Here is a 27,652-nt window from a genome sequence, read left to right on the forward strand (position 1 = left end):
GTGTCTGTCGACAGCAGGGGGAGCGACAGCAGAGAGACGCAAGAGGCAGGAGGGATAAGGTGAGCTTGAAGAGAGATCATTTGTCTGGTTTGATCCGCGACAGAGCTCAAAGGGGGCTGAGATAAAGTGCGGCGCAGGCTGCGTGCCGAGGACGGCAATGCCAGGCGTTGGCCGTCACTGGTACCCACATTTGTCCCTACGAGGACAACCATTCTGTCTTTGAAACGGCACAGCGGGTAAAACTGTCCTCCAGCACGACGCTGGGGACAAGGAGGCGCACGCCTGCCCGTCCGTCTGTGCTCGCTCTGCGCTTGTGTGTCGCCACCTGCCACCTGGCCGGCACTCACTGCTGGCGTCTGCCACGGCCTCACTTCTCTGCACGTGCCTCGCCCCGGACCCAGCACGTCTGGCCCCTGTCGAGCCAGCCCCGCTGCGCCAGCGTGGCCCACGCCTGTTTCTGCCGAGTCCTGTCCCCTCAGTCCTCCTCCGTGGGGAAAACCCAGCCCCAGCCTCCCCCGCTGTGCCACTACGGGGCATTTTACAAATCTCTTCCTTTTTCTCATCCATAACGTTTATGTCCTACAATCAACCCGAACATCATACTAAAACCGCCAGCTCCTAACACCCCAGAGCTGTGCTGCCTTCTTCCTGAAATCAAAAGTGAGATTTTCCTCCCAGCGGACGGAGCCAGGGAGGAGAGTGGACAGGACTTCCTGGGGGCGCCATGACCGCGACGTCATTCCTTTCCCCAGCAACAGAGCGGGCCGGGGGTCAGGGAGGTGGGACAGGCGGGCACAGCAGGGCTTGCCAGAGCACCAGCCAAAGGAAGAAGGTGCCGGATGTGGGGATGTCAGTGAGGTCCCAGACCCAGTCACAGGTGGCAGCGGGGAACAAGCTGTGGATGGACAATGGGACAATGGGGCTGGCCAGAGAATGGCCATTAAGAAGAGGCTCCTTGGAGAGAGGGAGCCCAGAGGAGTCCAACAGGGAGGCTCAGGGCGGGTCGCACGTCAGAGGCTGGTGGCAGGTGAGCAGGGGTGGCGATCCTGGGAACGTGGGGACAGGGTGTGAGAGGGTCCTGGGTGTGGACCCTGAGGCTACAGAGGATGCCAGCAGGAAACAGGGACACAGGGACAAGGGGACACTGGGAAAGGAGGGAGTCTCCAGCAGGCAGGAGCGATTAGGAGCCGGGGCCCAGATGCGGCCAGTGAGGGCAGAAGCTGGGGAGTGAGGATGGCAGAACAGAGTAGGACACAGGGACACGAGGGTTAGGGCGACAGAAGTCACATCCAGTGGAGAGACTTAAGCGACATTCAGGCTAAGCAGGAAAGAGCGAGCAGGGAAAGGAAAATGACAGAAAGTGAAATGGAAAACATAAGCGTGCGCGTTCAGAAGTGGCACAAGGGAACGAGGAATCAAAGCTGACGCCGCGGCTGCCTCTGCAGTGGGTCTCACGAGACATAAAGCAGAAATGTGCGGGCTCATTACACGAAAGACAGCGGGCTGTAGCCTGGCACGTGGGCAATAAATCAAAGTAATCTCTGTGAATTATTTTAAAGATCAAAATAAGAAACCAAGGGAAAAACCGAAAGCTCCACCCGAATCCCTTCCCAGTGCACACGCCCACCGCTCCCTTCCACCCGCAACTTCACGGAGCGTCGCTCGTTAGCGGTCTCATTGTTAGCGTCGAGGGACAATCATTCTGTAGGCGGCTGCCGTGGGCCTGGGTCTGGGAAGCGGCAGGGGACAGGCCGTGAAGGAGACCTACCCCCAGTGGGCCACGGGGAGAATGGGGCCGGGGGCTCTATCCTCGTGGGGCCGCCTGATGTACCACTGTCCAGGACCGGCCCGGTGGCCCCTACAAAGGAACACCCCAGGGTAGAGCTCCTTACCCTGAGCCTTCTCTCCTCCCAACCCCCCTCACACCTGCCCCCGCTGGGCGTCACTCCCCGCCCCAGCCAGGCTGACAGGAGTGTGGCACAGGCATCAGGGACCGGCACCCATGGCCCCCCCGGCGGCCAGCTCCTCACCATGCAGGCAGTTGTCAGCGCCGATGTCACCACTGGCTCCCAGCCGCTGCGCTTGTTCGCTTTGCTTCCCACCCTGTGACCACCCCCAGGAATGACCACACCTATGTGTTCACCAGCTCGTTGTCAAAGTCCCCTTATAGAAAGCAAGCTCCCCGAGGACCAGGACTGTGTCCCAGAGCCTGGCACAGTGCAGACAGGTGATTAATGCACATCTGTCGGGGACAGGGGGTCTGGAGCCACGGCAGGGTTGGTGGGGACAGTCTCTCTGGAGACCAGCCTTTCACTGCCCCTGCCAGGCCCCCACTCTCCCATGTGGAGAGCTGGGCTGGCCCAGGAGGTCTAATCCAACACAAGAGTTTCCATTACTACCACCAAGAAAATGCTCCCTCTTCCCTATGAATCTGCAAACTGGAGTGGGAAACAAATTCTTTCCAGAGGAAGGTTTGGAGTTCAAGTGGAAATGACTGTGAGGAATGACGACCGTTTCCCGGGAGTGTGAGCACTGTGGACAGTGAGCACTTCAGAGCTGCCGGGAGCGGGGCCAGCCTTCTCCTCCTCATTCCCTTCCTCCAGGGCCGAGTTCCTCCCAGACACACGGCCCAGAACTCCCGTGAAAGGCCCTGCAGTGCCACTGCCCGGACGCCCGGGGAACTGCTCCCTGTGTCAGCTCCCCGACAGGCCCAAGGCAGGGAAGAGGATCGCTGCTAACCTCAGGCCTTTGTGAACTCCCAGCAGAGAAAAAACCAGGCACAACTCCATGAGGGCCTCCGCGACGGTGCCTCTCCCATCCGGGCACTTGACCCCAAGGGCAGACGCTAGACTGTGGTTTTAGTGCCACTTGTTCACAGCCATGTCCTTGAAAGGTCACCCACTCGCTCAACACACCATCTCCAGCTGTGAACAAGAAATGATGTCGCCAGCCTCTCTCTCGGGGGCTCCTGTGGGGAATTCGGTACAGAAACAGGATTCTGTCTACACAGAGCATGAAGTGAAAGGATCCAGACCGCTGAACCCGTTTCTGGTGGCCAGGGTTTCGAAAGCCACCAGACAGAGGGGAGGGGACGGTGGAGCACGCCGCGCGGCTTGCAAAGCAGGGCTGCGAATGCGGGAAGTGAGATCCAATCTGGGCCGTGAAACATGGGCCAGTATCTCAGGCGTCCAAAAGTCCATCTTACTATATCGTCTGCTCCAATCACACGTGCTGAAAACAGCAACATAAAAAGGAAAAGCTTTGCTTAAGAAGGACCCTTCAATAATCACAGGAGTCCACATTCTGACTTAGAAAGGGGTATCAGAAGAATTCCAACATGAATTCTACAAAGATAGTGAATAAGAAAAATAACAAATATCTCAACTGAGAACCAGGCTAATTATTACAGAATAAAGATAATTACATAAACATAATTTGCATAAAAATAAAAGTGATACATATGAAAAATGTATACTCTCTTAAAATTAAAGAAATTCAAAACAAAATACTACCTCCCTCCCATCAAGGAAGCATTAGAAAACAAATAAAAATCAATAATATTAAAATAAATATTACAGTTGATTCACTAGAGGGAAAATAAGTTAGTATAATCTCTAGAGGGCCATTTGGCAGTATTTATATAAAATCCTTTAAAACTGATATGGTTTGTGGACAAGCAACACAACTCGTGGGAATTCATCTTGTGGAAAGAATCCGCTTCAACGCCATCTATAAAAGGAAATTTGCAAAGACCCCAATATCTAACTGTGGGGGACTTGTTAAAGCAAATGACCGTTTACTCAATGGACTACCACGCAGCCATTAAAAAATGTCTTTATTGACCCAAAAGTGTTACTGAAATATTACCCAGGGGAAAAGGCAGGTAACTTTAAAAAATGCATTTATGATCCAACTTGGCCACCGCGTATTTATGTACACACACATCTACACATGTGTGCACGGCAAAGGGAGTAAACCAAGACACTCCAAGGCGACAACAGAGATGTCATCTGGGTAGCTGAGACTAGGACTGAATTTCTAAATTTTTTTTTACCTTTTATTTTCTGAGATTGCTATAATAAAATATATTGCTTAGGTAATAAGAAAAAACAAGTAAGATGATTTCTTAAACTGAATAGAAAAGAAAATATCAAAGCGAATTTCGCAGAGCTGACGCGGCGGCGCAGGCGGGAGCCGGGCGGCGTTGCTGGATGAGCACCCACTGCCCGGCAGGTGCTCGCGGCCCGGCCCAGAGCAGCAGCTCCGGCCACCGCGCTAACTCCTCCCAGCTTGAGCAGGGGAAGTAGAAAAAATGATATTTTGGGAATACTTCCCATGTTACTTGAAGAATTTAAAAGCAAGGATGCTTAAATAGGACTTAATTATATGCTCACATACTTTAAGTATAAAAAACAAGTTCTACATAGTTCCTAGTGGGGACGGGGGACACCAAACAAGTGTCTTGAACCAAGACAAGAACCGCATAAATAACAGAAAGGTCACAAGACAGCAATTTTTCCACTGAATTAATCTCATCCCAGGGTGCAATTTCAGGATTCCATTGCAATATTTACTGCATAAAAAGATAAAGTAAAAACTACTCAGTAAGAAAAACATGATGTAAATCACATCAAAACATATTACATAAACCCCGAAGGATTTTCTATGTGTATCGCCCTGGGAATTAGATTATCTGAAGTCTTTCATCCTCCCATTCTTTCAGACCACGAGGCCAGCGACATTGTGACACGTCACTGATGGCACTTGCGCAGCGTGGCCTCAGACGGTGTATCTTTTCTCTCCCTCGTGTTTAGCCTTGTGGTACTTGAGGTAATCGTTGTACAGCTCCTTAAACACGTCCCGCACTCCCGGCTGCAGCGAGGCCCGCAGGAACCTGACGTCCGGCTCGATGCAGAGGTCCAGGACCAGGTAGACGCCCTCCTGCAGCAGGCTCCGCACAGCCGGGTACAAGGTCACCTGGAAGAGAGGGACAGCTCCGTGAGGGCCAAGCGAGGGCAGAGGTCCAGCCGCATCTCCTGCCAGCACATCCGGGAAGAACTGACAAGCAATTTCCACTTCCATCTCCGAGTTGAGAAAAAACAGACGTTTACTTTTAAAATATAATTTTGTACCGAACTCAGATAACTGAATATATATTTTTTTAAGTTTATATTTTGAAATAGAAACTAACTCAAGCAAACACAACCTGGAATACAACTCCACAAAATCACAGGGGTGGCTTTGCTATTTGGTAAATGATGCCCACGTGTTTGCCAGAGGCATTAAAAAACTGGGCTCTTTAAATTCAAAACTCTTATGGTAGCAGTCACCTGCCCATGTGTCAAATTCCTCCACACTGTCGGTCACCTGGGAGCTACGCTAACTGTGGGACAATGATGAGACTGCGACCCCATCTCACCCCAGAACAAGCAGGCGGGCTCTGACACTACCCAAACAGCTCATCCACCGGCCCTATTAGTAATTGGGTCATATCATGTCACCCACGAGCAGAAATGATTAATGACTGTCACTGATAGATAATTTTCTCATTTCTGTCAACAGCAGTACAATATGCCCTCACTTCCTAACTGCCCGGGAATGGCTGAATTGGTCCTTGTGCCTAAGGCTGCACTTCTTCCCGGAAGTCCAGGGCGAGCGGAGATCTGACACCGGCGGCAGGAGCGGCAGGCCAGCTCCCACCTGCCCACACCTGACGCTCGGCCCAACCTTCCAGAGCAGAGATTCAGACGAGCATCTAACCGAAAAGGTCAGAAGAGCAGGCTCCCCTGGCATTTACTCAAGTTGCAGCTGAACTTGGGCTGAACAGAGTTCGAAGACCCCAGGAGTTGAAAGCAAAAAGCAGTGGCAATGAAGAATGCTGGGGACGGGTAGGGCGATGGTCGCACAACATTACGAATGTATTTAACACCACTGAGGCGCACACTTAAGCGCGGCCATGGTAAGGTTCCAGCTGCCGGGCCTAGGTTCGCTGATGCCTTGTCACCTCCCTGATGCCCTGAAAGAGCTAACACCTCTCTGCAAATACAGTTTCTAATGAGGACACACTTTATTAACCAGGAGAACTCTGGCTCACAAAGGCATCCACTGGGAAGTGAGTTCCTAAATAGGCCATTCGTTTCTGTCACTAAGAAGATGACGCTATTCTTCAGAGTTATGGTCCTTTTCATGTGACAGTTCAAAAATGTTTGACAGGTGATCATCTTAAATTTTACCGTCTTATAGATTGATGGGCACACTCAAGGACTGAATAAAATGCCTTGCCTGTAACTTCTCAGTAAGGCAATGGGGAGGGAAAGGAAAGACAACACAAAATGAACAAATAAAACCACAAAGTCATCCTGGATCTTACTGGTAGGGTGAGGGCTTTATATATGAGATACCGCGGTCTCTCAGCAGTGAAAATGCAGCCAAACAGCCTCTAGCGAAGAGCTCCAGGGGGCAGTAAGGAAGGCCAGGAGCATTAAGACGGCACAACCACTTCCCATCGGATATTTTATTTATAAAACGAGGAAAAAAGTCGATTTCTACAACACTAAGATCACTGGCCAATGAATGAAAATATCCCCAAGGAGCTTAAAAGGACCTTCGACAGGATGAGCAGTACAAACTATTTACTCCGAACTATCAACATACGAATGGTCCCCAACTTAAGATGGTTCAACTTAAGATTGTGGACTTTGAAATGGACATATCAACGGCGTAAGCTGAGGAGCACCTGGACTTAACGATGGCTTGATTCGCAATTTTTTGACTTTTATGATAGATTTATCAAGGTATAAAAGGCATTTTTGACTTATTATTTTCAACTCACTGTGGGTTTGTTAGGACATAGCCCCTAAATCAAGGAGCATCTGTAAAGGGACAGTTGTAAATTTAGTCTGGGGGTAAAAGAGATGAAAGTCACCATAATTTCCCTGTGTGTTTCCACTGGGACTCGTTGCTGCCGGGAGGAAGTAGGGTGGGCCTGTGGAATCGCCCCTTATCCTGACACTGTCCTACCAGGTCATCTGCCCTGACTACCAGCAGGTCCTACCACCAACACCCCACGTGGCAGAAATAAGAGGGAAATGCAAAGGAGATCATTTAGCTGCACTGGTTATCTATATCTAGCATTTAATTAAACGTAAGCCTGCTGGTCTAGAAAGATTTATGGCTCTCTCAGAAGCCTCTAATGCATATGGAATATTTTCTTCATTACTGAATTTAAAAACAAATGAAAGATAAAACCATAGACTGCATTGCCAGTGGATTCTGGGATGCCATGGCCTTAGATAACTCCCAAGGCCTTTGGCTTTCAAGATTAAAAATAAAACTATAACTGATATGCATAAATTAGACACAAATAATGAGGCCAGGAAACCAGAGACTTTTCATAATGTAAATCTCAGAATAATTATTAGTAACTTAAGGGTTCAAATTACTGCTTCCCTTCTTGGCCCTTAGCAAAGTGGTAGTACTGTGTTTCATTTTATTCTTCACTAAAACAGAAAATAATGCCAGCTTTTCTTTCATCAAAAGCTTACATATTAATGACTCGAGTGCCTGGGAAACAACAATGATTCTATAGAAATGCTAAATAATTGCAGGGAAGCCACATTACAAACCTACATCGTGTGCAAAGGATGATTTGAAGGATCTTCTCATGCTGTGAGGCTCTCACCAGGCGAGGACCCGGGCCCTGGGCGGATGTGGCCAGGCTGCCCCAACTTCCTCACTCGCCGCGGTGAGCAAGGCCAGTGAGGTAGAAAATTATTTAGTAGTTATAGACTTACCTGAAACAGGAGTAGGGAGGGACGCCGATATAGCTCCAGGAAGCCCATTCAGCCTAACCTCCCTTGAGAAATGCTGACATCTTTACCAACAAGTTTACCAGTGATTTTACTATTGTTCTTATAAGATCTACAAAGCGGGGGGGGGGGGGAATATTTTATAGAGGTACAGAAAACAATATAAATGTATATCTATACATACACAAGTAGACAGATACACAAACACACTGCACTTTTCTTAAGCCTATTACAGTCAATCTAAACAAAGTAAGATTTATACAACCTAGATTTATAAAGTAGTCCTGGAGTGAACTTACCATGGGCCACATAGGGTCTTATGGAATTTTAAAATTAGCACATCAACACTCCAAAGTAAGATAACTATTGAATAATGTATTATCCAGAACACTGAGTCAAAAAAATCAGACTAATTTGGACAAAAGTATGTTTCCTTAATCTATCTGAACAAATCTACCTGTGTCTCCACCTTGCCAGCTACTGTGAGTGTCTGAGAGCAGCTGAGTCACATGACTGACAGAACCAAGAGTATAGATCCGTGAACTCCTGCTGCTGAGGGGACCCCAGAGTCCCAAGGTCCAGAACCCCTCTTTCTAGCCTCCATTAAGCCTGGTCCTATGAGAGCTCCTGTTCCTGGATCTGGGTAACGTTTCATCTCCCTGTTCTATTACGCACAAGACTAATGAAAACAGGTCCCAAGGTTTGTGCTAGAGCAAGAGAGAACAATTATCGAGCACCTCCCGTGTACGAGGCACTGCCGAGCCCGCTGCGTATCGCTTCATTCAGTCCTCACGATAACCTTGTAGGGATGCGGCGAAACACCTTAACATGCGCAGCCACCACAGCAGGGAACTCAGACCCAAATCGCTGCTTGCCATTGTGGTTGAGGAACTCTGCTTAGGGACCATAAACAAAAGCACTCGGTGAGAGACACATAACCTGATTTTACCTTCTGTACCTCCGACACGTACTGGGCCACCATAAATGGGGAAACCACAGTGAACTCTTCGGCCCGGGTGGCGATGTGGCTGTACATCCTTTCAACCAGGCGCGCACACTCGAGGACCACGGGCAGGTCATCCGCGCTTCCTACAGGGAGCAAAGCATGTCCCAGCCCATTAGTTAAAAAATAGTGCCTTCTCATTTTTATAATTTTAATATAGATGGAAATGATCTCAAATGTTACATTTTTTTCCAGACTCTTTAATTGGCTTATTTTGCAGATAAAATAAGGAAGAACAGATATATCCAAATATTTATCTATATAACAAAGGAAAGAACACTTAAAATTCTCAAGAGTCCTTGGTTTTTTAAAGGGTCTAACTAGAAGAGAAATCAAGATTTTTAGGATGAAATTTAGGGTCACTATTGTATTTTAAAAGGAGATGGATTTCTGCAAGACATAAAACAAAAAAAATTTGGAAAATTATCTTAAAGGAAAAATGGCTTATTGACATCATATGATTTAAAAGATGCCCTAATTATGTCTTTGCCTCCTTAAGCTTCAGAAATTGTGTACCTTTTATAGGCATATAGATATGACTCAATTGGCATTATTAGATCTCCTCCTGTCTTCCTAGCTTTATTTCTGACTCCTAATTCTTCCTACCATATGGTGCCAGGGCCATCCAGGCCCTCTTGACAGACTCCTCCCAGGAATTCTAATTGCCTGTGGTCCCCACAGCTTGAGTACGAGCCAATGGGGAAGTTCCACACACGCCAGAGTGCCTTCCCTGTTTTCCTACAGCACAATGGCAAGCCCATTTTTATAAACTTGTACATTAGAAAATGCACACGAATCCACAGTGACAAAAAGCAGATCTCTGGATGCGCAGGGCGAGGGCCAGAGTGGGGAACGGACTGCAAAAGAGCAAGAGGAAGCTTTGGGGATGTTGGAAATGTTCTTCTATATTTTGATTGTGGTGTTGGCTCCACACCCACACTTAACTGTCAAAACTCATTAAGTTGTATACTTTAAACAGATGCAGTTTGTTATACATACATTATATACACACAAATAAAGCAGATTTTTGGAATGCACAATACCGTTTCTTAAGACCCTGAATAAGCGTACAAAGATCTTTTATGGATGCTATTTTGCTAGATCAGTATAATTTCATGACATTATGTACACTGTTAACATTCATGGGGCATTTCAACGGGCAATATACTTTGGTGATATGCTTTAATATCTAACAGACTATTTCTTCTCTTTTTAGACTGCTCAACATGCACATGCTGTTTACAACACAAATACCTGGCACTTGTTATTTCAGCCACAGATTTAACGTATGCTCATTAAAAATGGCACATTAGATACCAATAAAAAGAGAATAAGCCAGGTACGGTGGCTCAGGCCTATAATCCTAGCACACTGGGAGGCTGAGGCAAAGCAGGAGGACTGCTTGAGGTCAGGAGTTCTAGATCGGCCTGAGCAAGAGTGAGACCCTGTTTCTACTAAAAATAGAAAAAATTAGCCGGGCATGGTGGTGCATGCCTGTAGTCCCAGCTACTCAGGAGGCGGAGGCAGGAGGATTGCTTGAGCTCAGGAGTTCAAGGTTGCAGTGAGCTATGATGACGCCACTGCCCTCTAGCCCGGGGTGACAGAGAGAGACTCTGTCTCAAAAAAAAAAAAAAAAAAAAGAGAGAAAGAGAGAAAGAATGAAATAGTTAAAATTCTACTTGGTTAAGCCATGATATATCTGAGAACAGGCCTTGGCAGATCAGGTGATCGAGCCATGCTAACATGGACAGGCAGAGAGCTGCAGGCATGGCACACACTCCCTGCTTCCTCAGAATGCATGACAAAGGACATGACTGTGGCAGTGTGGCCGGGCTGTGCTCCACCACTGCTCAGCAAGGCCCAGGCTGGGGCCTTCCGTTCAGGCAGAAATCTCTGCCGAGTGCGGTTTCTTCCTCGCTGAGCTCAGCCATGATCTGAGAGGCGACACAGAGCTGCAGGCAGCCGCCACCGACCAGCTGGGGCTAGCACGGGAGATGCAACTTGTTCGCCGATGCTGCTCCCAAATAGAGCCACAATGTCAAGGAGACATGTGCTCTGCACCAGGCAAGGGAGGAAATGGAATACCTAACTATGCCACTGACTGATCCCAACAACAGGCAGAGCCATCTGAGAACTACAGCCCAGTGTTAACTCTGTCCTTTCTCTTTTCTCAAAAGCTGACTGCTTAAGGGGCTACTGCTAAAACCTACCAGTCTGAACCACACTGGCAGAAGAGAAGGTGAGCACCACTCAGATACTTCTGGTCAGTCCACAACTACTGTACATGGTCTTCTCCGATACCCTCACAGTTGAGTTTTAAACCCCTCCTTTGTGGTCCAGGGCAACTGATCAGACAACCCATCCTTATGCTTAGCATATTACATGGTATGGGGCTGGTATGTGGTATGCAATTTCAAATTAGTGCAATGTAAAATAGAAAGTCACATTTTATGTGCGAATTTTTTTTTAGACAGAGTCTCGCTCTGTTGCTTCGAATAGAGAGTGGCATCATCAAAGCTCACTGCAACCTCAAACTCCTAGGCTCAAGTGATTCTCCTGCCTCAGCCTCCCAAGTAATTGGGACTACACGTGCATGCCACCACACCTGGCTAATTTTTCTATTTTTAGTAGAGATGGGGTCTTGCTCTTGCTCAGGCTGGTCTTGAACTCCTGAGCTCAAACGATCCTCCTGCCTCCGCCTCCCAGAGTGTAAAGGTGTGAGCCACTACGCCTGGCTGTAATTTTTTAAATAGTGAGAAAATTTCCCCCAAATTAGTTCAGCAAGAATCAACAAACTTCAAAGATGAAAAATGAATTGTACACATATATGCACTACTGCCATATGGCAGTTTGCTTCACCGATCAACACAGCGTTGCTGAGATGAGGCTGGAAAGGCAAAGTGCAGGAGGTCGTCCCTTTATAAAATGAGACCGCTCTATCCTGCCAGCTCAGTTTTGTCTCTCACTGAGCTATACACTCCTTAAGGGCAGGAATGAGGCTGCAGTCATTTTTATATCCCCTTTATATAATATATACGCTCCGTAAACATTTCTTAAATGTAGACATTTTTTTCCCCAGAAAAAGAACTATTTCAATTAGGAGATGCTAGATGCATCTACTATCTTGGATATGGCAAAATGTGACAGTTTGAAATTTTTTTTAAATTATTTTGAGTATTCATTTGATGACTTGAACATTTCTCTTATTTAAACATAACTGAGTAGTTTCTAGCAACATATGTAGCCAGTGACACCACGTGATAAATACACTTGAAACTATGTACCCGCATTGTTACTCTGAATTACCTTTGTCTTTCTGTCGCCCTTCATGCATAACTGAAAACACCAATCTATTAAAAGAGTTCAAGAAAGAAGGGATGGCTTTCAGCATTACCTGTAATAATGGATAAAAGAACATAAAAGTATGTAAGTGATTATTTATTTTCAGTTTTTCTACTTTAAAGGAGCTCATACCTGCTTCCTTCTTAGCCTTGTCTACCAGGACACTCAAAACGGTGGTGGCACCCAGCTGTAGCCACCTCCTTTTCCCTGGACATGCTGCTGTCACGGCTCACCCACCTGGTGTTTGACTTTTTAACCCTTGGTTTAACCATTTGGGATAGGGATTCCACACCCTGTAAATTTCGGAATCTATGGGGCAATCCTGGTTTAGAATTTGCTGAATCTGTACCTTTTACTCTAACCTGGTGCTAATCCATTCTGGAAATGGGCAGAAATAAATTATAAAAGGAATAATACTAACCAACTTACTCAAGTAAAATTGGTACAAAAAAAAAAGAGTACATAAAGCAAATTCACTTAAAATGGAGACCAAAACAACTCAAGTAGTAGTGGTGAAAAGGTCTGCTTTGGGACTTTATCTTGAAAAATGAGTTTAAAATGACAAACATGTCTTTTTCTTTTTTTTTGAGATAGAGTCTCACTCTGTCGCCCAGGCTAGAGTGCCGTGGCGTCAGCCTAGCTCACAGCAACCTCAAACTCCTGGGCTCAAGTGATCCTCCTGCCTCAGCCTCCCAAGTAGCTGGGACTACAGGCATGCACTACCACGCCGGCATTTTTTTTTTTTTTTTTTTAGTTGTCCAGATAATTAATTTCTTTTCTTTTCTTTTTTTTTTTAGTAGAGACGGGGTCTTGCTCTTGCTCAGGTTGGTCTCGAATCCCTGAGCTCAAACGATTTGCCCACCTTGGCCTCCCAGAGTGCTGGGATTACAGGCGTGAGCCACCGCGCCCGGCCAAAACATGCTTCTTTTATACTCAACTGTCCTTAGGTGGCGATCACAACCAGACACTGCCCAATAGAGCTGCCATCAGCCCACGAGACTGATATTTAAATTAATTAGAATTAAATAAAATCAAGTATTCAGTTCCCAGTCACACTGGCCATACTTCAGGCAGTCACGACACCTGTAGCCAGGGGTTGTGGGGCTGGACCGCCCATCACTGCTAAACATCCTACTGGACTGTGCTGCGCTAATTCTTGGAATGAATAAACAGCAAACCAAGTGTTGTGATTTTTCTCTCTGGTATAGTCTGTCCAACAGAATTCTTGATAGCATAATAAATACTCTATCCTTCATGTCAAATTATCTGCAGCATGTTCAGAAATAGGACATTTTTGCAGAAGTATTCCAGAGCTTCATCCAATTCCCCAAGGACCCTCCCTTAATCCTTTGCTGTCATAGTGATGAAAAGCACACGGATCTGGGGCCAGACTCCCTGGGTTCACACACTCTGGCTCCCATGAGATCTTGAACAAATGATCCAGCCTTTTTCTGGTGTATGTGTGCCTCAGTTTCCTCATCTGCAAAATGAGGACAATAATAAGCTGTCAAAAGGATTAAACAAGTTACAACATGTAAAGAGCTTAGAACAGCAACAGCTGCAGATGGTTCTGCTGGGTTTTCTGGCTGTGCTGACTTTTTGCTGTGCACACGCAGACCTACTACGCACGGGGTCAACACGGTGACTGCACATCAGAGTCCCCATTCGAGCCCACAAGCAGTACCTGAGAGTGAGCTGCCAGGACGAGTCACACCATCCTTCACCACAGTAACATGTCATATCCTTGTCAATTCTACTCATTAAATGATCTAATTCCACTAAATGGTCATTTGTTCGCGGTTTTGCAGGAGATTCCAGCAGCTTGCTTGCTTTTTCTTTCTCCTTCCTTCCTCTTTCCCTTCCTTCCTTTTTTACAGGCATGGAACTGCACACGTCCAGCAGCTTTCTAACATGACTTTCGTCAACTTCATGAAACCCGGCATCTTTTGCAAGAGCTGTAATTTTAGTTTGTATTTATATTGTACAGTCACATAAAAATCTAACATCAGCAGAGAGATTTAATAACAGAGATGCTAACAATGTAAGCAGGACCAAAGGCAATTGTTAACTGGGGAAGGCTTTAGAGCGAGGCCCAATTTCATTAATGTTTAGTTTGGCAGAGAATATTTTTCTTAAAAACTACATTGCCGGAGAGTCTCTATCCTTATAACATCAAAACACTTAAATAAAAAAAAATCTGAATGTGCATGTGTATGTGATACACAGTCATGTGTTACAAAACGCCATTTTGGTCAATGACTGCATGTATGACAATGGTCCCATGAGATTATAACACTGTATTTTTACTGTACCTTTTCTACGTGTAGATATACAAATACTTGCCATTCATTGTGTTACAGCTGCCTGTGGTATTCAGGACAGTAACCGGCTGCACAGGTTAGCAGCCAAGGCTACGCCCGACAGCCCAGGTGCATAGTCGGCTGTACCATCCAGGTTGGTGTTAGTACACTCCGATGTTTGCACAATGACAAAATTGCCTAATGGTGCGTTTCCCAGAACATATTCCTGTCATTAAGCAACACATGACTGTGTGTCATGAGTTCCTACTTGTCAGCCACATGTGCAGTGGTGGCACCATGAAAACAGTGCTGGTCAAAGATATCAACAGTCTTAAGTCTAAGATTTAGACTCAGCTAAGGAGACATTGGTCAAATCGTTTAGCAGCGCCGAGCCTGTTTATTCATCAGTAACTGGGATTACTGCCCCCTTCACAGGCTTGCTCTGGGGGCGAGACATAGCAAATGTTCAGTAATGTTAGCTGAAGTGCAATCTTTTCCATGGAACATTTATTCGCAGTCTCAGTTTAACATAAAAGGCAGCATATTTAAGAGGCTTCGCTCCCTACACCCATCTGAATTGTAAACCCAACAAGAGATATAAGTGAGTGACTTATTTAAATATGTGGCCAGCAAACAGAATAATTTCCAGGGAGCTTCCTTAAATAGTTTAGTGGCCCTTTCCAAAAGGGTTGGGACCAGAAGTTTTTAGATTTCAGATTTTGGAATATTTGCATATACATAATGAGATATCTTGGAGAGGGGACCCAAGTCTAAACATAAAATTCATTTATGTTTCATATACACCTTATACACACAGCAGAAATGTAGTTTTATACAATATTTTTAATAATTTTGTGCATGAAACAAAGCTTTGACTGTGCTTTGACTGCAACCTGTCACATGCGGTTGGGTGTGGAGTTTTCCACCTGTGGCATGTCAGTGCTCAAAAAATTTTGGATTTTCTTGCCTCTGGTTGGGGTAGAGTTGAAAAAAAAAAAAAAGTTTTGGATATTAGAGCATTTTGGATTTCAGATTAGAAACACTCAACCTGTAGTACACAAATACTATTCAAAGTGTCAGATCCAACAAAGATGAACTCACTCAAACAGCCCAGTGTGAAGGTCAAGTATTTTTGTGCTTGAGAAACCACGTGGCCCTGAAAATTACTGGAACTAAAAAGTTTGCCTGGCACATCATTATTCGTATGATCCTGTGAGAGGAAAGTTTTACTGCTGCTCTTCTAAAGGCTCCAATTTCGCCACTCACAAAGCAGCAGCTGGACGACGCTCTTTCCTCCTCCTCACCTTCGGGTGACACTGCAGGATCGAGAAGAGCACGTTGTGCATCCTGGGGAAGATGCTTCCGTACTCCGCTGGCTTCAGGTGGTCCAGGGGGACCGTGAGCAGGATGCTGAAGGCCAGGCTGACGTGGTGGGGGTTGCCGATGGCCTCCTCCCCCTGCCGCAGCAGCGCAGCCAGGACGTCCAGGATAGACTCGACCACGGGGAGCGGCACAGGCTGCTCCCGACAGGCCGCTCGGTTTTGCAGCTGCAGCGGAAGACGGGAGAAAGGAGAAAGGAAAAGCAAAGGTGACTGCCCGAAATAACACAAAAATACAGTAACACAAAAAAGCTTTGAGTGACTGAGAGAAGAATGTCCATGCTCCAAAATGAAGTGACGCGGTCAATGGGCAGTTGGACGTTATTTGTTAAATTTCTTACCAGCCACCTCTATTGTTGTTCCAGAAAATAACGGGAACAGACTCACATGAGGGATGGCTCGAGTCTCACCTACGTAACCTGGGACAGTCCGCCTGTGACCCTCCCCTCCTCAGACACTGGGCGCCGAGGCCTTTGGCTGTGGTCTCTCACGCGCACCTTCCGGCCAGGTCTCCGGCCGTGCGGGCTCCTTGCTACGCTCTTCAGATGGACCTAACTGGACTCTAGCCTGGTGATCCTAGGAGTGCAGGTCCATGTGGTGTCACCGGCACAGGTGACCGCCCCACTCAGCCCACACGCCTGTCCCGGTGCTCACCACACACACTCGGTGATGGCGACACCGGCACCCACTCCCGCGGACGGTTCAGGAGTGTCCAGACAGGACACACGAACTCGGCGTCTTGCACGCAGCCACCCGCGGGGAGGGGACTCTCACACGCAGCACACAACCCGCGGAGGCAGAGCCCGCAGGGCCACCTTCTGCCTTCACAAGAACAGAGAGGGGATGGGGCGGAGCGCGCATCTCCGGAGGGTACTCACCGTCAGCGCCGTGACTATCTGGGGACACGCAAGCCACAGCAGACTGGCTTTCTCTCCGCTGAGTGGGCAGTTCAGCAGCAGCTTGAGCAACGTAACAGCTGACAAAACGGCCTGAGCCAAAAGGGAAAACTTTAGCAGCAGAGACAGCCAACTCCCTGACAGGGACAATCCCCCTGGGGAGGACGCCTGCTCCCCGGGGCTGCGGTGACAGAGCGGGGCCTTGAGAGCGATCCGGGAACGCGGGCAAGGCACGCTTGGGGTTAAGGAAGTGAAGAATGGGGCAGAGCTGGGTCCTTTAGCAGCTTCTCACTAAACCAAGCACATGAATGGGCCAGGACAGTCACCTGAACAAGGGACATGCTGTGACTGAAGACACTGGCTCTAACTTCACTGAGCGAGAACTATATATACATACGTATAAAGGAGGGGCTGGAAGGAAGCATGGAAAAAGTGAAACAATTGGATTAGGTGCTGTGGTCACCGGTGATGGTTTTAAACCGTAAGAACACGAGAGCAGGGACCGACCTTTACCGAGTGGCCACATAAGCAGACACCTGGCCCAAGCCAGGCATGTCACATCGTCCTCCGTTAACGCTGCGCAGCCTCACAGCCCTGGCCCAAATCCTGGCTTCTGCCCTTCGCTCTCTTCCCTCCTCTCCTCACTGCGCACCCTGCGCCGCGTCTCGGGCCCCGCCCTCCTGCTCTCCCTGCAGGACGTGTTCGTTCACCCACCGAGGGCCGCACCTGGCACCTGCCTTGGCCCCGTCTCCTCACACTCACGTGTCCTCTGCTCCTGGCAACCAACACGCTGCCTGCCCTGTGCACACGCTGCCTGCCCTGTGCACACGCTGCCTGCCCTGTGCACACACCCCCGCCCCGCCCCATCTCAACCCTCCCCACTCCTCAGTGCTTGACTCAGGCCTCACCTCCTCCATGAAGTCCCCTCTGACTGACCAGTCTAAATAGAAATTTAGGGTGTGCTCTTCCTTGGCTTTCTGAAGGGAACCCCACAGGCCCAGAGCCTTTCTCAGAGCCACGGCCCAGTCGTGCTGCAGGGGTATGACAGAGAGCTTCCGAGAGACATGAGTAAGTGTGGCAGGCAACAGGGGGGGTTGGGGGGGGTGGGCAGCCACGGAGCCCGGGGCCCTCACGCTCAGGGAGGAGACCAGGTTCTCCCTGCTGACCTGCTCTCCCCACCGCCAGAAGCTCCCAAATTAGCCTCTCTAGTTCTCACACCCAAACCAACACCCAATGCCAGCGTGCTGCTTGTGACCGGAGTCAACAAGCCACTCACGAGGCAGGAAAAGCCTGGACCAGAGACCTTGGCTGCAGTCCTGGCCCCGCCGACGACTGGCTCTGTGGCCTCCTCCCTTGTGAGAGATGGGGACATGTGACCAGTCCAGCGCCCTGGGCGACTCAGAAGAGCAACTCCCAGCACGTGCGCCCCATGCGGAGGGAGCCCGGCACACGTGGAGGGAGCCCGGCACACGCGGAGGGAGCCCGGCACACGCCGAGGGAGCCCGGCACACGCGGAGGGAGCCCGGCACACGCGGAGGGAGCCCGGCACACGCCGAGGGAGCCCGGCACACGCGGAGGGAGCCCGGCACACGCGGAGGGAGCCCGGCACACGCAGTCGCACAGGGCTTTATCGGTACCCACTCAGCACACCGAAGGGGCATGTTGATCTGTGCTTCTCACGTGCTGGCATTCGGGCTGTGTGACCAAATCAAGTAAGATTTTTCAAAAAGTATGGTGAGAGAGGTCTTAAGCGAAGGATGAGCATAATTTAACTTTTTTATGTTGTCAATTTCGTGAATATGTAATACACAGTATTTTTTGTAATAGGATCACACACGTGGGCCGGGCATGGTGGCTCACGCCTGTAATTCCAGCACTCTGGGAGGCCGAGGCGGGTGGATTGTTTGAGCTCAGGAGTTCGAGACCAGCCTGAGCAAGAGCAAGACCCTGTCTCTACCAAAAAATAGAAAGAAATTATCTGGACAACTAAAAATATATATAGAAAAAATTAGCCGGGCATGGTGGCGCATGCCTGTAGTCCCAGCTACTCGGGAGGCTGAGGCAGGAGGATCTCTTGAGCCCAGGAGTTTGAGGTTGCTGTGAGCTAGGCTGACGCCACGGCACTTACTCTAGGCTGGGCTACAGAGCGAGACTCTGTCTCAAAAAAAAAAAACGATCATGCATGTGTAATTTGAAAAAGTCGCCTTTGGGCCGGGCGCGGTGGCTCACGCCTGTAATCCTAGCTCTCTGGGAGGCCGAGGTGGGCGGATTGTTTGAGCTCAGGAGTTCGAGACCAGCCTGAGCAAGAGCGAGACCCCATCTCTACTAAAAATAGAAAGAAATTATATGGACAGCTAAAAAATATATATAGAAAAAAAAAAATTAGCCGGGCATGGTGGTGCATGCCTGTAGTCCCAGCTACTCGGGAGGCTGAGACAGGAGGATCGCTTGAGCCCAGGAGTTTGAGGTTGCTGTGAGCTAGGCTGACGCCACGGCACTCACTCTAGCCTGGGCAACAGAGTGAGACTCTGTCTCAAAAAAAAAAAAAAAAAAAAGAAAAAGTCGCCTTTGAAGAATACAGCCTCTTTACACTGCAGCCCAGGCCGCCCTAGGCCATGCTCCCCGAGTCAGGGTCCCCTTTGCCTACGGTCTCCATCAGTCTGAATTTCTGTTGCCTTGGTGGGTTTCAGGGGTGACACTGCATCTCACATAAGTTTTCTCATCTGAGCCAACACCATTTCTGCGCCTGCCATGCAAGGGAGGAAGAAAGCTGCCCACCTGCAGATCTGCTTTCCACACGTTACTGATGTCTAGGCCTTGGAGAATACACCGCATCACCAGCCGGAAGTCCTCCGTCGTCCCGACCTCTACCATCTGGGTGAACAAGTCTCCCAGATGAGGCTCAACATCCTGCATTACCTGAATGGGAATTTCAGGATCTGTGTGAAAAACAATCCAAGACTGTTATAATGTGACAAACAACAGACAGGTGAAATAAACGACACAGTAGCCACATGGTGAAACTGTGCACAGCCATCCAACTAGCAAACACCATGACGCTAGCGGCACGGTGATACCAGCAGGGCACACATTTAGAGTGTGACTCCCTCTCTCAGACACACAGCTGCACCTGTGCGCGGTGTGTGCACACACAAACACAGATGATGACCATGCTGAGGAGCAGTTAAATCTGTACCACAGAAGACAGGTGACTATGACTTTGTATAGTTGACTCTTGAACAACAGGTTGGAACGGCGAGGGTGACCTTATACGTGGATTTCCTTCCACCTCTGTCCCCCCCCCCCCCCCCCGCCCCAGACAGCAGGACGACCCCTCCCCCTTCTTCCTCCTCCTCAGCCTGCTCAACATGAAGACAATGAGGATGAAGACCTTTTATGATGATCCACTCCCACTTAATGAATACTACACTTATTTCCTCAATAACATTTTCTTTTCTCTAGCTTAGTTTATTACAAAAAATACAGGCCGGGCGAGGTGGCTCACGCCTGTAATCCTAGCACTCTGGGAGGCCGAGGCGGGTGGATCACTCGAGGTTAGGAGTTCAAGACCAGCCTGAGCAAGAGCGAGACCTCCATCTCTACTAAAAATAGAAAGAAATTATCTGGCCAACTAAAATATATATAGAAAAAATTAGCCGGGCATGGTGGTGCATGCCCATAGTCCCAGCTACTGGGCAGGCTGAGGCAGGAGGATTGCTTGAGCCCAGGAGTTTGAGGTTGCTGTGAGCTAGGCTGACACCACGGCACTCACTCTAGCCTGTGCAACAAAGCGAGACTCTGTCCAAAAAAAAAAAAAAAACTATATAATACATATAACACACAAAATACATGTCAACTGACTACGTTATCAGTAAGGTTTTCAATCAACAGTAGGCTATTAGAAATTTTGGGAGAGTCAAAAGTTACATGTGGGTTTTTGACTATGCAGGAGTGTTGACACCCTGACCCCATGTTCAAGGGTCAAGTGTATTATTTTTTTCTATTTTCCTTACATTTCTTTTATTAAATCAGTAGGAGTGCAGGAGTGCGGTGGTATTTTTAAACAGATGGGAATGTCAAAAAGATCAAGAAAACCCCAAACTTCTTGGGACTCTCTGCTGAAGTCATCCAGCTGCTTCCCAGCATCCTCAGTGTCCTCTGGCCCCTGGTTTCCTGATAAAGCCCAATGTGAGGGCATTCAGGCCCTTTCACATCTGACCCCAGCTCACCTTCCCAGCAGGAGCTCAGCCCCATCAGATTGTCCCACATTGCCAGGGTATCTTCCTACTTCCCGTCTTGGCTTACCACTTACAGCCCTGGGGGGAGGGGGACCAAAAGCTTTGAGATAAAGATCTAAGTCCGAGTCTCCCACAAGCTCTAAGACCCTGGACTCATGACCTCTCTGGGCCTCAGTTCCCTCATCAGTGAAATGGGCATAACAGCACCAACTCTTGTGGCTGGCAAATAAAAAAGGACACAGCTCATGGCAGAGTGCACCAGATGGAAGGTTCCGCCACCTCCACCTGCCCTAGCTACCTTTTGAAGGCCACTCAAGCTTAGCCTGCACGCAGCCTCTCAACCCAGTCCTGCAGTTCTGGTTCACTTTCTAGCACCTCACCGCCTGTGCTCTGTGATTCGTGTGAATGTCTCTTTAGTTAACTAGATAAGCCAAACCAGCACCCCACTCAGCTCCAGAGAGGGATGCTATTCCACAGCCACAGGAAGCACTTTTAAAAGTGTTGGTTTCTGTATCTGAATTGAGGTTATCTGTTCTGGCAGAAATCATTCGTTGTAAAAGCTCACTTTTACCTCTTAGCCACCCCTGAAGACACAGGGAACTCCTGTGTGGCCGCCCTTCACACTCCTTGTCCCTGCCCAAAGCCTTGGGCCATTCCTCACTTGGCATTTCTTCCAGAACAGTCACCACTCTGGCACTTCTCTGGACAGAGCCCAACAGCTCAGGTGTATCAGGCCTGGACACAGCAAGCTCCAAGCCCATGGGCTGCGGGCACGGTGTGGCAAGCTGACCTTGCCCCACCCTGAACTCACTGTGACCAAGGCGCTCTGTCCCTGGGGCTAGAGGTAGCAGAAGTCCAGGGACATACAGTTAGGGCTTCGAGACTGCCTCAACTCACCGGGGCAGGAGGGGAAACGGGGGACGTGGTACTCTGTTTAGCAACGGGGCAGAGGGGCCCGGGCTTCAGACCACCAGCCGCCCTTTCTTAGGAGGTTCCTTTAGAACACGGTGACTAGTCTTAACAAAAGACTCAATTTTAGCCCCCAGTAAGAAGGTGAACACCATATCCTAAAAGAGTCGCTGACAGAATGAGACAGAACAACATAATACCAAAGCCTTTTTAGTTAATCCACAATCAAGCCAGAGACAGAGAGGTTATTGAGAGGGAGACAACAAGCAGCATTCTTTGGGCCATGACACTTCAGTTCTGGCACTGGCCCAGGCAGACCAGGTGGCCGTACTTCCTAGAACCCATTTAACCCTCGCGTGTCTGAGGCGTGCCTGTGGCCCCACCCTATCCCAGCCATTCCACCAGGAATCACAGAACTCAGTGTGTGTGCCAAGGGTCAGGTGTGGCTCACCGACCCCTGACCTCACCTCAAAAGTGTCCTAAACCCAACCCCAACGTCTTCATAACCACCAAAATGAAAAAGAAAAGACCCACACCACTCTGGTGTGTGCTATCTTGAAGCAGGGAAGAAACCTCATCTGTTAACCCCTTTGTGTCCTTTCAGGGGAATAAAAGTGTATTTCATTTTTATACACTAAGAAGGGTAACAATCTAAATGATCTTTCACTATATTATTTAAATTTAGTCATTTTTAAAGGGTAATCTTACCTAGCTCTAAATAGATACCCAAAAATATTATAATCTATCCCTTGCTTATGGCAAGTTTAATTAAATCATAGAAAAGTATTTTATTATGATTACTAAAATATAATATTAAAGTGGCATAAAATAAGAAAGTAGCAATAATTACAACACTTCAATATAATGATTACTTTAATTTTTGTGTGTGTTTCTAGCCCTTGTCTACTTGTATATACATTTTATATCACTGGCTTTTTTTAAATAATTTTTTATTTTTTTACCCAGAGTCATGCCCAAAAAGCCTTGAGCAAGTGGACTTCTATGTAGTTGTAATCATGGCATATTTAACATTTTATATAGTACATTTTTTGCTTAACATAAATATTTTGTAGATATTTCAAAACAGTTTTCATAATTATTTTAACGGCTGCATGGTAACCCATTAACCTTTGACCTAGGGACTGCAGAGATCAACTTTTCATGCAAAAAGACACGCGCTCTCTCAGCTCTACGCTGTGTCTGGGGTCCTGGTTAGCTGCCTGCGAGGTGACATCTGACAATACTTTGATGGCATCGCAGGTGAGCCGCTGTCCAATTAACACCCCCTGCACCTGGCACTGCCCTGAGACCAGGGCGCTGAACTAAGGTGGGCACAGTCCTGCCCTCAAGGAATTATATGCAGCTCCTCAGAAATTAAGTCATTTATACTTTTTAAAGTTGGCAGACTTTACATCTTTTTAAGGTCAATTTATGGCACTGAAAACCTGACACAGAAGAGCCTACTAAGGATGCAGTCATCTGTGTGACTCAGCCCAGTCAGGACAAGTGAAAGGCTAAAAAATAGGGGAGGAGATTTCAAAACTATAAACTTATATAAAACAATCTCCAAGATAAGTGAGCAGCTGAGGTGCCCAGAGACACACCTAGGAGGCTGCCGTTTGCATAAAAAGTGGGGACACGGTTGCAAGGGCGATCGCCTACGCGTGCCTCGAATGTAGCAGTGGCCGTGACGTCGGGTGCCGGGCCAGGGAGGGGGCCCCTCTCCCTGCTCCTGGGCGGCGGCTTTTGAATACACCATGTGTTCACTTACTGTTCCAGAAAGGGCGGAGGGGGGTGGCAACCTCCATGGTGCAGCATTAGTGCAAGAGAAATACCTTACCTGCAAGAACTCTTCTCACAGAATGAAACATGGAGGTAAACACGGAATCCTTCTTGGGATGGAGTTCTGGGGCCAAAAAGAACAGGGTTAAAAACCGCAAGGCTGCCTGAAAAGACTGATCGTGTCCAGCCAGCGCCGGCAGCTCCGACAGCGCCTGAGAGTAGACGCCCTGGTAGAGGGCAGCGCGGGAGAGCAGCGCGTCCTCCGTCACTTGGGAAATCTGGGCCCCGCCATCCCGGCAGCGCGGGCTCAGGTCGGCTTCCAAGAGCGTGCTGACAGACGAGAGGAGCGCTGGGGGAAGGCGCTGGACCCGGGCGCCCGGCGGGAAGCACAGCCGCAGCACGGTCCCCGTCTGCCGCACGGCCTGCTGCAGCAGCTCAGCCAGCGCTGCTGGGGCCTCCTGGCCCGGCTTCTCCTCCTTGACGTAAGGCCCCAGCACTTGGCACAACTTGGTCAAAGACACCAGAAGGAGCTGCCTGCTCAGAGCTTTCTGACTGTCCAGCTGTTTGCCGGAGGCTGTCTTAGTGCACAGTTTACAACCCGAGAGGAATGTGGTGATTTTTCCAAAATTGAGCACCAAGCTCAGCTTCATTTGGATGAGCATCTGCATTAGCTCCTCTAAGAAGGTCCCTACCACTTGGAGGAATTCCAACCAAGATGGGTCGTCCATGTCAATCAGGAATCTACCACTGGCTTTGAACAATGAGGTCAGTACGATCTCAAAAATGTCACTAGCATACATGATCCTGAACACCAAGCGGGCACTTCTTCCCCTTTGCAGGTAACCAAGAAGCTGGTAGCAAGTCATCAAGAACTTGAGGGCCAGTGAGGAGGAGCAAGAATGCCCCAGTCTGATGACAGCCAAGGACAGTAACAGAAGAAAATAATGTACATGATGGGGTGGCAAAAAGCTGTCCAGCTGTAGAGTAGAAATAACTTCCAGTAGCCCCAAGATGCTTTCTAACTGTTCTCCCTCCAGCTGGAAAGGGAAGTCACTCTTGACCAGGGATAGTAAGTTCTGAGCAATTTCTTCTCTGGGTTCTACACCTTCGGGTCCAGGTTTTACAAATCTGTTTTCCCAATGAGCCACAGCTGTGTGGTCCTTTTCAAAAAGCCAGGGAAGCTGCTGACTGAGAAGACCCTGGTCACTCTGAGCACCAGAACACAGAATGCGAGAACATCTCACAGCTACGCACATTAAGAAAGCGGAGTGAAGGGACTGCATCTCTGGAAAGAGGGGGCTGTGAAGGATCGCCTTGGATGTATTTTCAAGTGTGATGCATGGCTCTTCATCTACTGAGCCTTCTTGGGCTTTGCTCATTGGTAAAGTTCTCAGCAGGACACTGGCCAGGTATCTCACATCATCTGGACAAAGATAGGATACTAAGATTGTGAGATTTGACACAATTAAGTGCCAGTGTGCTACCGGGTATGTGGATGCACTCACTGTCCCTGCCTGGCCATCCCAGGAAGCTGTCGTTCTTTGATTCAGGCTTTCTCGGCCAGAATCAATAATATAGGCAGCATCACACCTCAAAGTTTGGAGGGCTTCTTCAGATAGAAAACTGGTTTGCATTAAAGTCCTTTTCATTTTCTGCAGGTAGAGCTGTTCTAAGCAATACCTGCCAAGAGAGTTGAACTGAGCTGTAAACGTCTCTATCTTCTTCCAAAGTTGTGTTTCTACACCTGGGAGCAACGAAGGGAGGTTCGAGATCTCCAGAGCAACCCCCGTCAGGGCCCCAGACACAGAGCGGTACTGGCAGCAGTTCATACTGCACAGGGTATCCACGTGGGCCCAGGTGTAGGACAGCAGGAGTACAGAGTCACTGACCTTCTGCAGCCACAGCTCGACCTCTGGGCCCGGGGGGCCGAGGAGAAGGGCCAGCAGGGGCTGTACGATCTCTCCCAGCATTCTCTCCATCATGCATTGTGTCCGTCTGATGATGGGCAGGGGCGTGCTACTGTCCAGGCTCCTCATGTTGAACATGACGCAGTGCAGCAGTGAGCTAAGGGACAGTGACTTCATGGCCATGTCGACATCACTCCGCAAATAGGGCAAGACTAAAGCCTGGAACTTTTCCAGCACAAGGGACCACGTGTCCAAGATCTGGCTGGGGGGCAGCTCCAGGAGGCATGCACAGAGCACTGTGGAGGGGCCTGAGGCCAGCACAGGCTGCCGCAGCGCCTCCGCAGCTGGAAGACAGATCACCCCTAAAACCTCCTCAAACAACCGTGGCACTTGTCGGAGTTTGGCATACGTCTGGAAGAGAGTGTGAATAAGTGCCTCCTGGGCTTTTTTGGTTCGAAAATCTGTTACTTCTGCATCGATCCAAGCTGAAGCCAGCAGGTCGTCCAGGTCTGGCTCCAAAATCAAATGATTCAGAGACATCAAAGTCTTGAGGCAGCGGAACCAGGCCGGCACAGATGCTTGTGGGTGGTTCATCAGCAGCTCAGCCACACGGCGGTAAAAGTGGAATTGAGCCTCTCCGTGCCGGATCCTGTCTGCAGCGATGTTGTAGATATTGTTGCTGGCCACTGAGTTGAGCAGCTGCTCCACGACCAAAAGTTCTGTGGTCCAATCTGCCGTGGACAGGGCTTTTACCTGCTCCTCCTGCAGCTGTGAAATCCTCAAGCAGCGAAACAGCCTGGGGAGAACCTGGAAGCAGAGAAGCTGGTTTCCTTCCTTGAAGTAAGAATCTAGAAAGAGCTTATAGAGCAAGGCCACTGAGTTCGCCACCACAGTGGCATGGAGGGATGGTGCACAATAGCCAGCGCTGACCAGCTTGCTGATCACAGTGTCCATGGGAGCTAGAAGGTTCTTCATGGCTCCCATCTTCACGTCCTCTTGCTGCTGGTCCAAGAGCTCCTCTTTGTAGGATGACAGCAGTTCGGGCTGAAAAACTCCGCCCCGGAGCATGGCCTCAATCTGACTCCTAACATCCCGGCTCAGCGCCTGCCGCAGCTGGCCCTGGCTGGCCTGTGTCCATGTGCCCCCGGAGAGTAAATGCCTCAAGACCAAGCAAGGCTGGAGCAGGTACCCAGTCACATCCCCAAAGGCACGTCTTGGGTTGACCTGCTGCTGCTGGATCAAGAGGTAATGGCCAAGAGCCAGGCGAATGACCTCAAACAACTGGGCCACCACGGCTTCTTCTGGCTGCCTACAGGCTGAAGAGCAAAGCTGGCTCAGCAAGGCCACCAGCAGCTCCTGTTTGGCCGTGTAGATGACAGCAAGGGCAGGCGTTGAGAGGATGCCCTGGCAGCAGCTCAAGACAGCACAGATGTTCCTTTGGGATCCCGAATGAGAGAACTCGGTCACTCTCTCATTTATGACCTGAACATTAGGAAAGACAGGAAACTCTTTACTGACCCTAAACCCACACATACACACACCAAAAAAAACGTTCAAAGGAATCAATATCCTCAACCCTCCCCTTATCTTGGTGAGAAACAAAGATCCAGAGTATCATACTTCAATGAACTTGACATTTGCTTAAGCAGTGGTCCCCAGCCTTTTTGGCACCAGGGACCAGTTTCATGGAAGACAATTTTTCCGTGGACAGTGGGTCGGGGGGCGACAGGAGGCGGAGGGCTCAGGCAGCACCGTCCAGCAGCCCACTTCCCAACAGGCCGAGGACTGGTACCCGGTTGCAGCCTGGAGGCTGGGGACCACAGACTTACTATGTTAAAATAAGGTAAAGCACCTGCTTTAATTCCTTCACACGTCCATCTCCTACAAATACAAATCTGGAAAGAATCAGTACCTTTGCTGACCCTTTCTAAAAAGCTGGGTTTTGTAAAGCTTAATGCCAAAGATTACTTCCTCTTAGATCTTAAACCTACAATTCAGCTTAGACGTTACCAGGTAGGTGGACAGTGGTCCTTGAGTTATGATCCTGTGGTTCAAAATACACGTTTACAGTCAACTGTACTTTTTCGA

General features: G+C 48.8%; 1 protein-coding gene across 1 annotated transcript in view; it reads right to left on the reverse strand.

Moving 5' to 3' along the window:
• Positions 1–4,304: 4,304 nt before the first annotated feature.
• The window catches only part of URB2 (URB2 ribosome biogenesis homolog), a 32,596-nt gene continuing 9,248 nt past the window's right edge, over positions 4,305–27,652 (reverse strand). The window contains exons 4-10 of the mRNA XM_069484580.1: positions 23,716–27,046; positions 19,507–19,667; positions 16,711–16,821; positions 15,758–16,000; positions 12,118–12,205; positions 8,758–8,897; positions 4,305–4,977 (exon numbers count right to left, since the gene is read on the reverse strand). Of these exons, the coding sequence (XP_069340681.1) occupies positions 4,780–4,977; positions 8,758–8,897; positions 12,118–12,205; positions 15,758–16,000; positions 16,711–16,821; positions 19,507–19,667; positions 23,716–27,046 (4,272 nt within the window). The 3' untranslated portion in view covers positions 4,305–4,779. The remainder of the gene's footprint in view (positions 4,978–8,757; positions 8,898–12,117; positions 12,206–15,757; positions 16,001–16,710; positions 16,822–19,506; positions 19,668–23,715; positions 27,047–27,652) is intronic.

The sequence above is a fragment of the Eulemur rufifrons genome, chromosome 11, assembly GCF_041146395.1.
Source record: "Eulemur rufifrons isolate Redbay chromosome 11, OSU_ERuf_1, whole genome shotgun sequence".
In the NCBI taxonomy this organism is placed as follows: Eukaryota; Metazoa; Chordata; class Mammalia; order Primates; family Lemuridae; genus Eulemur; species Eulemur rufifrons.